The following is a 15,110-nucleotide window of genomic DNA, read 5'->3' on the forward strand; positions in this document are numbered from 1 at the left end:
GTGTGTGTGTGTGTGTGTGTGTGTGTGTGTGTGTGTGTGTGTGTGTGTGTGTGTGTGTGTGTGTGTGTGTGTGTGTGTACAGAGTTTGTAATTTATTTGTGATTTAAATGCTTGGTAGTTACAGTTGTTCTTAAATAAAATGTAAGACTGCCGTATCATTTATTGTCCCCCAGGTAAAATAATGAACTCATTTTTCAGGAATGTCTATGTCTTTTATTTGTAAAATGATACATATATGGTACAATCAAATGTTTGTCTTGTTTAATGTCTGTATTTACAACAAGTGAGAGTAATAGGTTAAAAGTAGTACAGGAGGGACTTGGTGTTCTCTTCATCTAGATAAAAGGATGTGTATATATCGGCATCGGCCATTATGATTTTGAAAACATTGGCTTATATCGTGCATCTCTCTACACTCTTTTGTGACGTTGCCTTCTGCTCTTTACCAGTGTGGTCTTGTTTAAATAAGCAAGTACTCGCGGAATAGTCTTATGCAAACGGTTGCGTGCCGTGTTAATTTTTCTTTATGAGCCATGCACACAATGCAGTTCAGTTAATTATTACTCCGAAAAAGTCATAACTGCACGACGAGCAAAAGTCAGCAAGTTCTTGCAGTACGTAGTCTGTGCTGTATTTGTATCGGTTTCCTTCTGCATGAGTTGCGTGGTGTCTCTATGAGCCAGTGATGGCCTCAGCCAGGCCTATTCTCTGTCAACACAACCGCCGGGGCTCAGCTCTTCTACGATAACTGACACACTGTAAACAGAGAGCTTTCAGGTGCTGCCTTGCTCCATTAAAGAAGACTCTTCCTCTTGTGTTTTGCCACAATGCAAAGGTCAGTGTGTTCTCTGTGAGCATACAGACTTTATTTGGATCATTCTGCTAGGAGAATGATCCCCTGGTTCAGAACCAAGCAGGAAAGCAGAGGATGAATGAGGAGCCATTAGTGTTAGAGCACTACAGTTCCCCCCCCCCCAAACGTACATGTGTCATTAGTATGAGAAAAAAATGTTGATGATGAAAATGATTTTAACGGTGTCTGGCTCGGGTTGGGCTCAGACATAAATATCTTAATGCCTGTTGGATGCGGGCCGGGCTCGGACAGAAAAATGCGTCCAGATCCGCACTCTATCGAAATCACAATATGGACTAGTGCATTATCCAAATTGCAGGGGGGGGGCTCAATATTTGTTAAAGGCAAAATCTGTGTCAAACCATTCTGAATGAAGTATTGTGGTGCTGCAGAGACAAATCCTATCCTGCAGACTACAGAAAACATCTCTGTTTGGTACAGATCCTCGGACTATAGTCATGGTTAACTTTTTAAATTTCAATATTTTTTCAATGAGAATGAAGATACACAAATGATCATTCCCTCCAATATCGTGAATCATATCACAATCGCATTATCAGTCAAAATAATCGCAATTAGATATTTCCCTCATATCGTGCAGCCCTAGCTTAAACTGAACCCTAACCCACTGTCTCCATGGCAACAGCATACTGCCTGTTTACATCCCCCAAAGCATGATGGGAACCTTGGTGGGATAATTGCAAACTATACAGTCCTCTTCTTAAAAAAATCCACAGTTCCGAGCGTACTGTGCAGGTTTCCTTCTCAGTATATTCCTGAGAATGGATGTTAGGGGTTCATTGTGGGGAAACAAGCGGTCAGGATGGCTTTTGTGTTGCAGTTTGGTTCATTGTCTGTCCATTAGCGCCATGCCCACCCATGCATTAAAGTAAATCATGTGTTGTGGGATCACTCAATTTCCTGCCAATTAACCAGCAGCATCTGCCTTTTTAGAGGTCTTGAGAACAGTTTAATTGGCCACTTAGACTGATCCAGACTCAAGTTTAACATCTTGACTCCACACATCGGTGCCGCCTTGCTAGTAACTGTTTAACCTTAGATCATTTTAGATAACTTCTGTGATTGGCCCAAACATGCATACTAGTCCTATATCTCATTATATCTAGTAACGTTTATTTATCTGAGAGTTTGGGTAACTCGGGCATTTCGTACACCATTCCCACAGTACTGTTTTGGGCCTATATCAGCAGGCAGGAACTTGTGCTACAGCTGCACATAAGTTAGGATATGTTTAGGGATGCACCGATCCAACTATTATCGACTGATTTTCAGATTCGCTGCATAGTAAATTGACACAGCTAGCTAGACTATCTGTCCAATGTAACCGCAGTGAGTTTTAGCACCGCCCATGGTGATTCTGATTGGTTTAAAGAAATGCAATTAATCCAGAGCATGTTTTCCTCCCATCCCTGAATGCTATGTGGACTAGCCAGACCCTCCTTTAGCGCGCTTTGGGGGAGGGTCTGGCAAAGCGAGACTAGGCTCCAGTGGACTTCTTTAGCAAGTTTTGTCTTTAAGCTCTTTGAGTGATATTTATTTGTTATCTACTCTAGTTTTTTCAACGCTTTAGACACAGATGTGGCAGAGTTTTTTTTTTTTCTGCATAGAGGAATTTCTGGCACCCTCTAAAGAGGTGTTTGCCTGAGATTGTGCCAGATAAAAACGACCAGCATCAAAACGTCTTGGACTATAAGCAGTCAACTTCCCTCTCATCCACAGGAGGGAGGACCTGCGCCGTAGTCTCTAGCAGCTGCTAGTAGCAGCACTTTTCATCCGGTTGATGGTCCTCAGGATGTGGCTGAGCTGCTGTTTATCTTTGTCCCAGTGCAGCTCCTGTCCCCGTCCTGGACGTCGCCCGATCCAGTAGTGTGTGTGTGATCGTAGGATGTCCCGGAACCCTGGGGTGAAGGACGACCTGATGGAGTGCCCGCTGTGTATGGAGCCGCTGGAGATCGATGACGTCAACTTCTTCCCCTGCACCTGTGGATACCAGATCTGTCGCTTCTGCTGGCATCGAATCAGGACGGACGAGAACGGCCTCTGTCCCGCCTGCAGAAAGGTACACCTCTGTCTTCTTTACAGCCTGTTCAGCCTGGCACAGTGTGCGCACCAAAGCACTGGAGGCTTTCCTTCTAACAACTGACACAAGTCCAACTAGTCACAGTCTCACAATACATCCCGTGTCCAATAGTCTCTGTTTAGGGTGACCAGCATGCACAAACAGCAGAACATTAAATCTTCTAAATAGAGAAGGGCTTTATTGAAGGAATCATGTTTAATTAAATCTGGTTGAATCTTTTCTGTTTTATTTTTTGTACCTTTTTAAAATGACGACAAAGAAGCCCATCATAAATTCCCAGAGCCCCTGAAAATGTCTTTATATTTCATGTTTGTCCAAAAGCCGTACAGCCCAACAGACATTTGTGTCATCCCACATCTCCAGCAGCTCGTAGTTGGGTTCATCAGGTCCCGTACCACGTGGCCCAGGGCTGGACCCGACTCCTATCCACTATTTGGTCTTTTTTTTCATATAGACCACATGCGGCAAACTCAACGCCCGCTGGCCAAATCCGGCCGTGCGCTTATTGGGACCCGGCCCGCATATCAATGTTGGTTCTCAGTCAATTTTGGCTTTTTCATTGTTTTTGTCACTGTTATCAAAGTTTTTGTTGCTTTCTTTCTTTGGAGGCTTTTTTAGGGGTTTATGTCGACCAAACTGAAGTGAGAAAGCTATATGAGACATGCAAACAATACAGTCAAAGATATCTGACTTTTTGGATGAAATAAAAGCATGTCCGTAAGCTACACGTCTGGCCCTTGATGTGACTCTCTTTTTCCAGTGTGGCCCTTAGTGAAACTGAGTTTGACCCTCCTGATATAGACTATAAAGTGACGCTGTAGTGACCTGCCAGATGTTTTTTTTCGTCTGATGGCAGATGTGTTCCCTGAATGGTGTGTGTGTGTGTTCTGCAGCCGTACCCAGAAGACCCGGCGGTGTACAAGCCGCTGTCGCAGGAGGAGCTGCAGAGGATAAAGACGGAGAAGAAGCAGAAGCAGAACGAGAAGAAGCAGAAGATCACCGAGAACAGAAAGCATCTGGCCAGCGTCCGGGTGGTGCAGAGAAACCTGGTGTTTGTGGTGGGGCTATCCCAGAGGCTGGCTGACCCCGAGGTGAACACACACACACACACACACACACACACACACACACACACACACACACACACACACACACACACACAGTGTATGCCTCTATGATGACAGTAGGTATTCAGATGAAATGAATAGTATTGGTATGTAATTGTGCAGCAGCTCAGTCTGCCAACATCTCCCACACACAGCAGTCCTGGAAAACAGCAGGGGGGGGGGGGGGTGTCAATGCCTGATGGCGTCTGTGATGACGTTCAATGCCATAAATATCCTGAACATATTAATCATCTCTTCAGCAGTTGGATACTGTGTCATGTTTTTTTGAAAGTTCAACAGAACATACATTCACAGACGCACGCGCGCACACACACACATTTTACAAAATGTACTCAGTACTGAAGTGACACTATTGACAGGGTAATAAAGAATTTTGCTTGACTTATTTCACCTAATTTCAGATGAGATTTAAGAATATGGGAAATCATGTCTGATTTATTTTTGATGAATTAAAGTCCCAGTGAGCCAGCGGTAGAGAGAGGAGGACGAGTGGCCTCCACATACACCTGCCTTCAAGGTCAACAAATCCCACCTCAATGACAACAAGTCTTTGCCAGCTAAAATCCGCACATAACATTCTACTAAAATATTCAGGGTCAAGTGTGGTTTTTGTATCAAAGGCAGGATTATAGTCACCGCAGGTCACATTGGATTGGATACATTTGTGTAACCCCTCCCAAGGTTAAGATGAGCCAGCAAACATATTTCTATTTTTTACTGGAAAAGGTAAAAAGAGGAACTTTTGCTATAAAAATACTCAAAATGATTTTTGTGAGACATTTTTAGCATGCCAAGACTGAGCAGAATGTCAAAAGACACATACATACACACACACACACACACACACACACACACACACACACACACACACACACACACACACACACACACACACACACACACACACACACACACACACACACACACACAGTGTATGCTGCTATGCTGACAGTAAGTAGCCTAAAAATAGATGTTACGTGACCATGGCTCTGAACTATAACCGTCATAATTATAACATTCAAGGAGTTAGGCTACTAATAGCCTAATTAGCACACATCAACAGTTGTATATTTTGCCTTAAAAGTGAGCAGAATGGTTTCAGTTAAGAGAAGTGGCTCGTAAATGTCTATTTTTAGACCATCATTCAGTCTGTTGGCTACCGTCTGCCGCGCAATTTCTCCCTGTTTTATTATAGCGGCCGAGTTGGCTTCTTCACATATATGCTTTGCTTCCTCGTATATGTGGACATAGAAAATAAAGGCTGAAAAATTGGACTCTAAAATCTAGAAACTATGAAGATGTGATGAACTCAATGCACACTGTAAACATGACTGTAACGCAGAGTATTCATCGGTTATTCCCCCCAAGCAAAATATAAGGTCAAAGCCCATTGGGGTGTCCTCTCGCTGTTGTTTCATGAACTTATGCTGGATTATAAAATGATATAGAAAATGGACCAATACAGCAATAACCATGATGACGATAAATGATTATGACATTGGATTATGTGTCTTCTGTGTTTAACAGGTTCTGAGGAGGCCAGAATATTTTGGCAAGTTTGGGAAGATTCACAAAGTGGTGATCAACAACAGCACATCGTACGCTGGCTCCCAGGTGAGACGCTGCACACCCAGCAGAGGTGGAGGGGGGGGGGCACAGGCATCATGTTACTGGGTTGTTTGTCACATTAATTATGACAATAATTTACACAGATGTCTAATAGGATAAAACAATGACATTTAAAGTGTAACTTTCAGTTTGTGTTGATGTCCTCTTTGGACAGTAGCGATAGTGTTTTTACTACACCTGCTGTCATAAAGGTCTTTTCTTTACGGTGCTGTACTGTCTACTGTAGATTACTGAGTTAGTGTTACGGGAGGTCATATAGTCACGATGAATGTTTTGCTCAGACAGAAAATCATTCATTTACAATAAGAGAATAAGTTACAGATGCATCGTTACATTTCCAGTGTAGCTTAGCCTACTTTGGATGTATCGCGAGCTACAGTGCATACGGAAAGTATTCACAGCGCTTTACTTTTTCCACATTTCATAATGTTACAGCCTTATTCCAAAATGGATTAAATTACTTTTTTTCATCAAAATTCTACTCACAATACCACATAATGACAACACGAAAAAAGTTTTTGCAAATTTATTAGAAATAAAGAACGAAAATATAATATCTACATAAGTATTCACAGCCTTTAATCAATACTTTGTTGTGGCACCTTTGGCTGCAATTACAGCCTCAAGTCTTTTGGAATATGAAGCCACAAGCTTGGCACACCTCTCTTTGGCCAGTTTCGCCCATTCCTCTTTACAGAACGTCTCGAGCTCCATCAGGTTGGATGGGGATTGTTGGTGCACAGCCATTTTCAGATCCCTTCAGAGATGTTCAATGGGATTCAAGTCTGGGCTCTGGCTGGGTTACTCTAGGACATTTACAGAGTTGTCCTGAAGCCACTCCTTGGATATCTTGGCTGTGTGCTTAGGGTCGTTGTCCTGTTGAAAGATGACCCGTCGTCCCAGTCTGAGGTCAAAAGCGCTCTGGAGCAGGTTTTCTTCCAGGATCTCTCTGTACATTGCTGCATTCATCTTTCCTTCAATCCTGACTAGCCTCCCAGTTCCTGCCGCTGGAAAACATCTCCACAGCATGATGCTGCCACCACCATGCTTCACTGTAGGGATGGTATTGGCCAGGTGATGAGCGGTGCCTGGTGTCCTCTAAACATAACGCTTGGCATTCACGCCAAAAAGTTCAATCTTTGTCTCATCAGACCAGAGATTTTAGTTTCTCATGGTCTGAGTCTTTCAGGTGCCTTTTGGCAAACTCCAGGCGTGCTGCCATGTGCCTTTTACTAAGGAGTGGCTTCTGTCTGGCCACTCTACCATACAGGCCTGATTGGTGGAGTGCTGCAGCAATGGTCGTCCTTCTGGAAGGTTCTCCTCTCTCCACAGAGGAACCCTGGAGCTCTGACAGAGTGACCATTCTCCCCCGATCACTCAGTTTAGAGGGACGGCCAGCTCTAGGAAGAGTCCTGGGGGTTCCAAACTTCTTCCATTTACAGATGATGGAGGCCACTGTGCTCATTGGGACCTTAAAAGCAGCAGCAATTTGTCTGTACCCTTCCCCAGGTCTGTACATTGAGACAATCCTGTCTCTGAGGTCTACAGACAATTCCTTCGACTTCATGCTTGTTTTGTGATCTGACATGCACTGTTAACTGTGGGCCCTTATATAGACAGGTGTGGGCCTTTCCAAATCATGTCCAATCAACTGAATTTACCACAGTTGGACTCCAGTTAAGCTGTAGAAACATCTCAAGGATGATCAGTGGAAACAGATTGCACCTGAGCTCAATTTTGACCTTGATCGCAAACGCTGTGAATACTTATGTACAAGTGATTTCTTCGTTTTTTTATTTTTAATACATTTTTTAAGTTGTCATTATGGGGTATTATGTGTAGAATTTTGAGGAAAAAAATTAATTTAATCCATTTTGGAATAAGGCTATAACATAACAATGTTGAAAAAGTGAAGCGCTGTGAATACTTTCTGTATGCACTGTAAACCGGGGATCACTGTCACTGGGTCACGAGCCAAAGCATTAAGAGATTGTTGTAGCAACAAACGTAATAATAACTTATATTCATATAGCGCATTTCATGAAACCCGCGGACGCTTTACACAAGTAACATTACAGGGGGACAAGGGACCAGAAAATAGTAGAACACAACCACGGACTGAAAGAAATAAAAAACGGGCGCTAAATGGAAGGGGGAGGTGTAATTTAATGTTGGCTACTGACTACAACCACATCGCGCAATCTAAAGTTATTTATGAATGAAATGGATATATAACATACCTGAGGGTCAATTCAGGGACGGTTTAGTATCATTTACAATCCCGTAATTGTCTCCATCTGTTGAAAGCCTGAGATTGACTTGTGTTATCGCTGTCGCCTTTCCCTTTCAGCTTTTAGTTGTTCTTGGTTTAATTTCCTTTTTTCCTGTGATGGTCCTGTCCCAGTATCAGCTATAAATACAGCAGATAACTTCTACAATAACATAAAAATACAATTAGGCCTACATAAAGACCTCTCCCACAGTGATGGTGTGTACACAGTATACAGTGATAACTTGATCCCTTTTATTAAATAGCTTCCAAGTCTTCACTACATATATGATATGGGTGTGGATAGACGTGATGGTTGGTGGAGGCTGTCATTGAAGTTTTTTTTTTATGGAGCCGTGTCTCTGTTGTCTTTCTGTTTCCCAGGGTCCCAGTGCCAGTGCCTACGTCACATATATACGTTCAGAAGACGCTCTCCGAGCAATCCAGTGTGTCAACAACGTAGTGGTCGACGGCAGGACGCTGAAGGTGAGACGGAGAGATAAAGGACACCGGGTTTGAATCCATGGAAGGTTGGGCTGAATATTGAGTTGTTGTGTTTTTGTCTTCTGCAGGCTTCTTTAGGAACTACAAAATACTGCAGTTACTTTTTAAAGAGCATGCAGTGCCCCAAACCAGACTGCATGTATCTACACGAGCTGGGGGATGAGGCTGCCAGTTTTACTAAAGAGGAGATGCAGGTAAGTCCAGGCAGGGTAGTATAGGGCTAAACCATTAATCGCTTGAAATCCCAATCCAAATTTGAAAGAATGTGATTAGCGAATCGTGAAGACAGCGATTTAAATTGAATTTGAATCTTTAGTTGAATGTTTGGTGTAACATTTGATTTTTATTATTATAATTATTTGTTTTTTCATAAGATTAATGCTGGAATAATGTAACATATCGCAGATGTTTTACAGAAATGTCCAAGGTGCAATTTTCAAATTGTTCATCCCTAGTGTAGTAGCTCTGAAGACACTACTCAACTTAAAGCTACATTGTGTAAGAATTTCTCCCATCTAGCGGTGAAATTGTATATGACAACCAACTGAATATTACTTTCTAACCCCTTCCATTCCGATCGCGTTTTAACTCCTACGGTGGCTGAACCCACAATGATTTCGTAGTATCTCCATCGTTTACACACAGCTGTTCTAGCCACTCCAATATTAACTTTGGTCTTTGCCTGTTGCGTTGTTGTTTTAATTATTTTTCACTTCCCTGGCGAGTAATCTCCCTCTGGCATTCATCATGGTGCCACTGAGTGTAAAAGTGCGAAAGGTGGAGGTATGTCCCTCTTTGGCTAACGTATTTTAAAGATGGAGGCGCTACATGGCGGCCGCCATTCAAGCGAATCACCCGTATGTATTCTGAATGATTCTGAATGTCAGATTCTACACTCATGAGAATACTTTGATTAGTTGGTGGAAGTAATTACACATGAATGAACACATATTTGTGAAAGAACAAAGGGTTTTTGCTAAGAACCAACTCAGAACATTACACAATGTAGGTTTAACTCTTTAAACTTCTTCTCAGAGTCATCAACAGCAACATCAACAAATTCAGACATTTTCTTCAGTATCGAGCAATATGTTCTGGTTATTAAAACCATGCAGGCAAGAAAATCCAAACCATTTCATAAAACCATGCCAAGCAATGGCATTTCTAGGTAGCTTAACTTATTTGCACTTTGGACATGTCTAGCTAAGGCGTAGTGAGTATACCATACGTAGGGCTGGGTGCCAAATTCAAGACTTTTTAGGCACCAACCGAATTGCCTCTAAAGTATTGAGTATGGAAAAATGCCTCATCATTGCATACCCAATTTCAATCCCTAAGGAGTGAATCTCTTCAGCGTCAGGGACCCAATCAGCATGCAGCATGCTTCTACCAAGATCTAATAATGTCTGATTGGCTGTTGAACGTTACACGTCGTAGACACGCAGGAAAAACTCCACTGACAGTGTGAAGACGGCTCATGTAGTAGGAGCTGGAACATATATACAAAGATTTATGTCGTAATGTGTAATGTTGTCATTTCTTTTTGTTTTATAAAACTGGTATTGAAAAATCGTTTAGGAACCGATATCAAAGTCACTGTACTGGTATCGGTACTAGTATTGAACATTGTTGAACGATACCCAGCCCTAACTCATATGCCTGTAACCAAAAGGAGGGAATCCTCAGCAAGAACAGCCAAATGTTTAACCCGTATACCACACTATGTGTCCTGGAGTTTGCCTGTGGTTCCCTCTTTCAGTCCTCGCGAATACCATCGTGGTGCTGTCGGGATGAAACGTAGCTCTCGCTAATCTGTTGTTTTGTTTCCAGGCAGGAAAGCATCAAGAGTATGAGCAGAAACTACTGCAAGACCTGTACAAAAGCAACCCGACCTTCCTGCAGAGCCCAGCGGTGTCAGGGGACCGGCCGAAGGCCAAAGGCAACTCCTTACAGAGGTATTCTAACAGCATACAGCGTCTCGGTGTGGCTCAGTAGGGGTGGGCGAAAAAAATTGATACAGCATAGTGTCGCGATATGTTACGTGGCAATACTGTATCGATACACAGACGCCAAGTATCGATCTTTTATTATATATGTGTTGGTCAGTTTGTCTGCTTGACTATCCCATTTAGCAGCAATAAAATTGAAGTGAGATGAACAAACAGAGTTTTTATCTTTTTAGATAAAACAGATGTTGACAAAGTTTCCTTTTGGGGACATCATTTGAAATTGGGGAAAAATTTGAAGTTGGAAAATTGTTTTAATATATGGCAGAATATTATTTTGAAAATCAGATCTACTGCTTTAGGCTTCTTTTCTACCATCCAACCCCATCAGTGAGCCAATCAGCATGCAGCATGCTTCTCCCAAGATCTAATAATGTTAGTGATTGGCTGTCTAATGTTACATGTTGGAGAGACACGCAGGAAAAACTCTGTTACACAGAGACAGGGCTCACGTAGTAGGAGCTGGAAAATTATATAAAAAGATTTGTGCCGTAATGTTGTCATTTTGTTTATAAAATTGGAATTGGAAGAAGTATTGCTTAGGAACCAGAATCAAAGTCACGCTATTGGTATCTGTACCGGTATCAAACGTTTTTGAACGGCACCCAGCCCTACTCCTCCCAGCTGGACATGCCTGGAACACGTCACCCTAGTGTGTTTTTTATTCAAATAAATGCATATGTGTTCCATGGTTGTTTTAAAAGCCAAAATAATGAGTACAGTAACTACAAGGTGTGTATGTGTGAGTAGGGCTTTATATATAGTTTTGACTTTGTGTGGTCCCTCTTTGCTTGTGTGTCGGTGTGCTGTCCCGGCTTTCTCACCTCCAGTAAAGATGGCCTGTCGTCAGACCCCGGGAGGAGTCCTCCATCAGAGGGCTCAGACTGTGAACACTTGACCCCTGCGGGGCCACAACCTGACCCGAGCCTGGACCCTGTACCGGCCCTCTGCCCTTTCTCCTCACAGCTTGCTAGGTAAACTCTGCAGCCATCTTTTCACTGTTAGCGTCTCTCTTGGAACAGAGGCTGTACTTACCAGCTACCAGCTTGAAGTTGTGTGTTACACTTTAAGTTGACTTATTGACACTAACTTCTTACAGATGTCTTTCAGCCAATCAGAGTGTGAGAAACTGAGTGGCTTTAGATTATATGTTACTATAAAATAACCTAGGCCTTTATTTGGAACAGGTTTATACTGGAGACAGGCTTTATTCCTAATGTCACCTGCATCTAAGTTAATGTTAACTCCAAACTCCCAACATTAGTTTAATGTATTTAAGACATATTTTAGTTACTTTGTTTACCTGGTTATTTTTGCTGGGCAGCTCTATTGTCTGAGCAAATACAAGTATCAGATTGGGATTCTGTATCGGCAGATATTTAATATTTTAAAAAACGGATTGGATCGGGGGTCAAAAAAGCTGATTAGGACATTATGCAACTGGACACCTCCTGCAGATTTTTCATTTTCTAAGTCTTCCAGTCTCCATTGGTACGCTAGAATAGAGATGCCTCTGTTGTTGTCCTAATGTAATCAGTGCTGTTGAAATACACATAATTCTGAATTTACCATGTGAGAACGGTGGTTGTAGTCACATTTTAACCTTTTTATTAGTGCTGGCCAGTGTTTATTTGAAACCCATTATTCATAACTGGCATTAACTATGTATTGGGTTGGAACACTCCTCAGACTTCTAGTGGCTAAATATACTTTGTATTTTTTTCTGCTTTTATTTTGCAGCCCCAGCCACACACTGACAGACATCATCAGTATAGGCAACGGTGACACCTCACAACTGGTAAGAACTAGACTCCCAGGCAGGAGTTTCCAGATGTTTGAGTGAAAGTGTTTTGAATGCAATTTTATTTATGTTTGGCAATATATATGCTATGAAACCAGAATCTCCCTGTCTTGTGTCCTTTTAGCTCCGTGGAGGCAGTGAGTCCCCGTCGCCCCCCCCCGGCCTCAGTAAATCCAGCCTGCTGCTGCCCATCAGTGTCCCGGGCCACACAGCCCGCTCCCCGTTCGAGGCGGCTCCCGCGGAGTCCCAGTCCCTGTTCTCGGACAACAGTAACTTCAGGCATCCCAACCCGCTGCCCAGCGGCCTGAGCGGCTTCCCCAGCTCCCCCCACAGCAACGCTGACTGGCCCACGGCGCCAGAGCCACAGAGCCTCTTCACCTCAGGTCGGTCTCGCTGCAGCTTTGTGTCCAGCAAGCGTTGTCTTTAAGTCCAGTCAGTTTTATTGTATTTATATAGCCCAATATCACAGATCAGTTTGCCTCAAGGGGCTTTACGATCTGTACAGCAGACGGCACCCTCTGTCCTTAGACCCTCGCTCCGTATGAGGGAAAAAGCCACACAAAAAATGAATAAACCTCAGGAGGAGCAGGAGAGGAGGGATCCCTCTCTCTGGACGGATGGACATGCAGTATACTGTATGTCGTGTGTACAGAACAGACCAGCATAATATAATTACAGTATAAACAATCCAAATGACACATAGAATGTGTGAGCATATATGAACACCTAGAGAGATACTTACTAACTACTTAGTTCAACATGTGTTTGTGAACCGTGCTCACAGTCAACTTATGTGTGTGTGTCTGTGTGTGTGTCTCTGTGTTGTTCGTTTGTGTGTCTCTCTGTGTTTCTGTGTTGTTCGTTTGTGTGTGTTTCTCTGTGTTGTTTGTTTTTCTGTGTGTTGTCTGTCTGTGTCTCTGTGTGTTGTCTGTCTGTGTCTCTGTGTGTTGTCTGTCTGTGTCTCTGTGTGTTGTCTGTCTGTGTCTCTGTGTGTTGTCTGTCTGTGTCTCTCTGTGTGTTGTCTGTCTGTGTCTCTGTGTGTTGTCTGTCTGTGTCTCTCTGTGTGTCTGTCTGTGTATTGTCTGTCTGTGTCTTTGTGTGTTATCTGTCTGTGTGGTGTGTGTCTGTGTCTCTGTTATCTCTCTGTGTCTGTCTGTGTTTCTGTGTGTTGTGTGTCTCTGTGTGTCTGTCTCTGTGTGTTGTGTGTCTGTGTCTCTGTGTGTTGTCTGTGTGTCTCTGTGTATCCGTGTGTGTCGGTCTGTGTGTGTAGATACCATGCCGGTGTCGTCGTCCACAGACTGGCAGGCAGCGTTTGGCTTTGGCTCGTCCAATCAGCAGCAGGACGACGACCTGGGCTTCGACCCGTTTGACATCACACGCCGAGCTCTGGCGGACCTCATTGAGAAAGAGCTCTCTGTTGAAGACAGCTTTGGCTCCGCCCACAGAACGCTGGGGACCCTGGGAGGGCTCCCACCCTCTCAGCACTTCCCACAGCATCAGCACCCTCGCAGGGCGGACTATAGCTCCTTCAGCTTCCCCTCCCACCCTCCATCCTCCGCGTCCTCGGCATCCTGTGGCTCCTGGATGGCTTCCACCTCTTCACGCAGGAACTTTGTGCATTTGAACCACACAGTCAGTGTAACGGCTTTCCCCTCACACAGCAACTTCTTGGACTTGACAGTGCTGCCAGGACATCACAGTTCTGGGCTTGGAGGAATCCCCATCACAGGTAAGACTGGTTCAGGGACATCTGCCCTGCACACCTGTAATGGGCTCTAACTTCATGTGGATTAGTCAGTTTGAGTAGTTTTTTTTTTAAGACTAAAGTAAAAATTCTTTGATTCCAGCGTGTTAAATGTGAACATGTTTCTAGTTTCTTCTCTCCTCTGTGACAGTAAACTGAATATCTTTGAGTTGTGGACAAAACCAGACATTTGAGGATGTCATGTTGGGCGTTTGGGAAACACTGATCCACATTATTCACCATTTTATAGACCAAACAACTAGAGCTTTGTTCGGGCCCAAAAAATCAAGCCCGACCCAGCCCGAGCCTGTGCACGTTGTGTCCGAGCCCGGCCCGGCCCGACACATTAACTGGAATTATGAGCCCGAGCCCGATTTCAACCCGACACTTTTTTAATCTATGGGCCGTTATAACTGACGTTCTCAACTACAATTCAGAGTTGTTTGAACTGCAAAAATCTGTTTAAAATGATCTTAATGAACAGGAGCGAAGCATGTAAACTGCGCTGTTTGTTTATTCAGAATGGAATGGATCGCAAATGGATCTGAATGAAGAAACGTAAAAAACTCTATTTCTCTGGGAGGGCTTGCCCGCTTGCCTCGCCCTCAGGGGGAGCCTACGCTTGGAGAAGTAACAAAAGAGGAGGTTGAAGGCTGACTATCATCTTTTCTGCCTTGGCGAGCCTGCTTCATGTGTCTCTTCATCATCCACGTCCCCGTTTATTTGCTGTCATAGGCGAACAGCGGCCGCACTTAATGCACTCAACAAAGCCGACACATATGTTGTCACTTACCACGACTTGTTTAAAATGGCTCCATACCTCCGACTTTCCTCCAAACTTAGGTAATTCTCTCGTTTTTCTTTTTTTCTTTACATCCTCAAGCTCCATGTTGCACTTAAGCTCCACAATACAGCCCGCAGCCCCGGTGTGATGCGTGCGAGAGGAGGAGACTCCGCGTATGACACATGTTGCATTTTGTAACTGTAGTCCAACTTGTGTAACTTTTTGGACACATTTGTTACTTTGGCCTAAATAGATAATAGTTCTGATTATGGCATAGCTTTCTCCCCACCCA

General features: G+C 43.5%; 1 protein-coding gene across 2 annotated transcripts in view; it reads left to right on the plus strand.

The window, feature by feature from the left end:
* The window catches only part of cnot4b (CCR4-NOT transcription complex, subunit 4b), a 28,010-nt gene that overhangs the window by 3,112 nt on the left and 9,788 nt on the right, over positions 1 to 15,110 (plus strand). The window contains exons 2-11 of one of the 2 annotated variants that reach the window (XM_028571059.1): positions 2,700 to 2,933; positions 3,848 to 4,045; positions 5,609 to 5,695; positions 8,364 to 8,465; positions 8,552 to 8,677; positions 10,314 to 10,438; positions 11,320 to 11,463; positions 12,230 to 12,287; positions 12,415 to 12,673; positions 13,561 to 14,019. In XM_028571059.1, coding sequence (XP_028426860.1) covers positions 2,760 to 2,933; positions 3,848 to 4,045; positions 5,609 to 5,695; positions 8,364 to 8,465; positions 8,552 to 8,677; positions 10,314 to 10,438; positions 11,320 to 11,463; positions 12,230 to 12,287; positions 12,415 to 12,673; positions 13,561 to 14,019 — 1,732 coding nt within the window. In that variant the 5' untranslated portion in view covers positions 2,700 to 2,759. The remainder of the gene's footprint in view (positions 1 to 2,699; positions 2,934 to 3,847; positions 4,046 to 5,608; positions 5,696 to 8,363; positions 8,466 to 8,551; positions 8,678 to 10,313; positions 10,439 to 11,319; positions 11,464 to 12,229; positions 12,288 to 12,414; positions 12,674 to 13,560; positions 14,020 to 15,110) is intronic. The other variant, XM_028571058.1, reaches the window with a different exon arrangement.

Source organism: Perca flavescens, chromosome 23 (assembly GCF_004354835.1).
Source record: "Perca flavescens isolate YP-PL-M2 chromosome 23, PFLA_1.0, whole genome shotgun sequence".
In the NCBI taxonomy this organism is placed as follows: domain Eukaryota; kingdom Metazoa; phylum Chordata; class Actinopteri; order Perciformes; family Percidae; genus Perca; species Perca flavescens.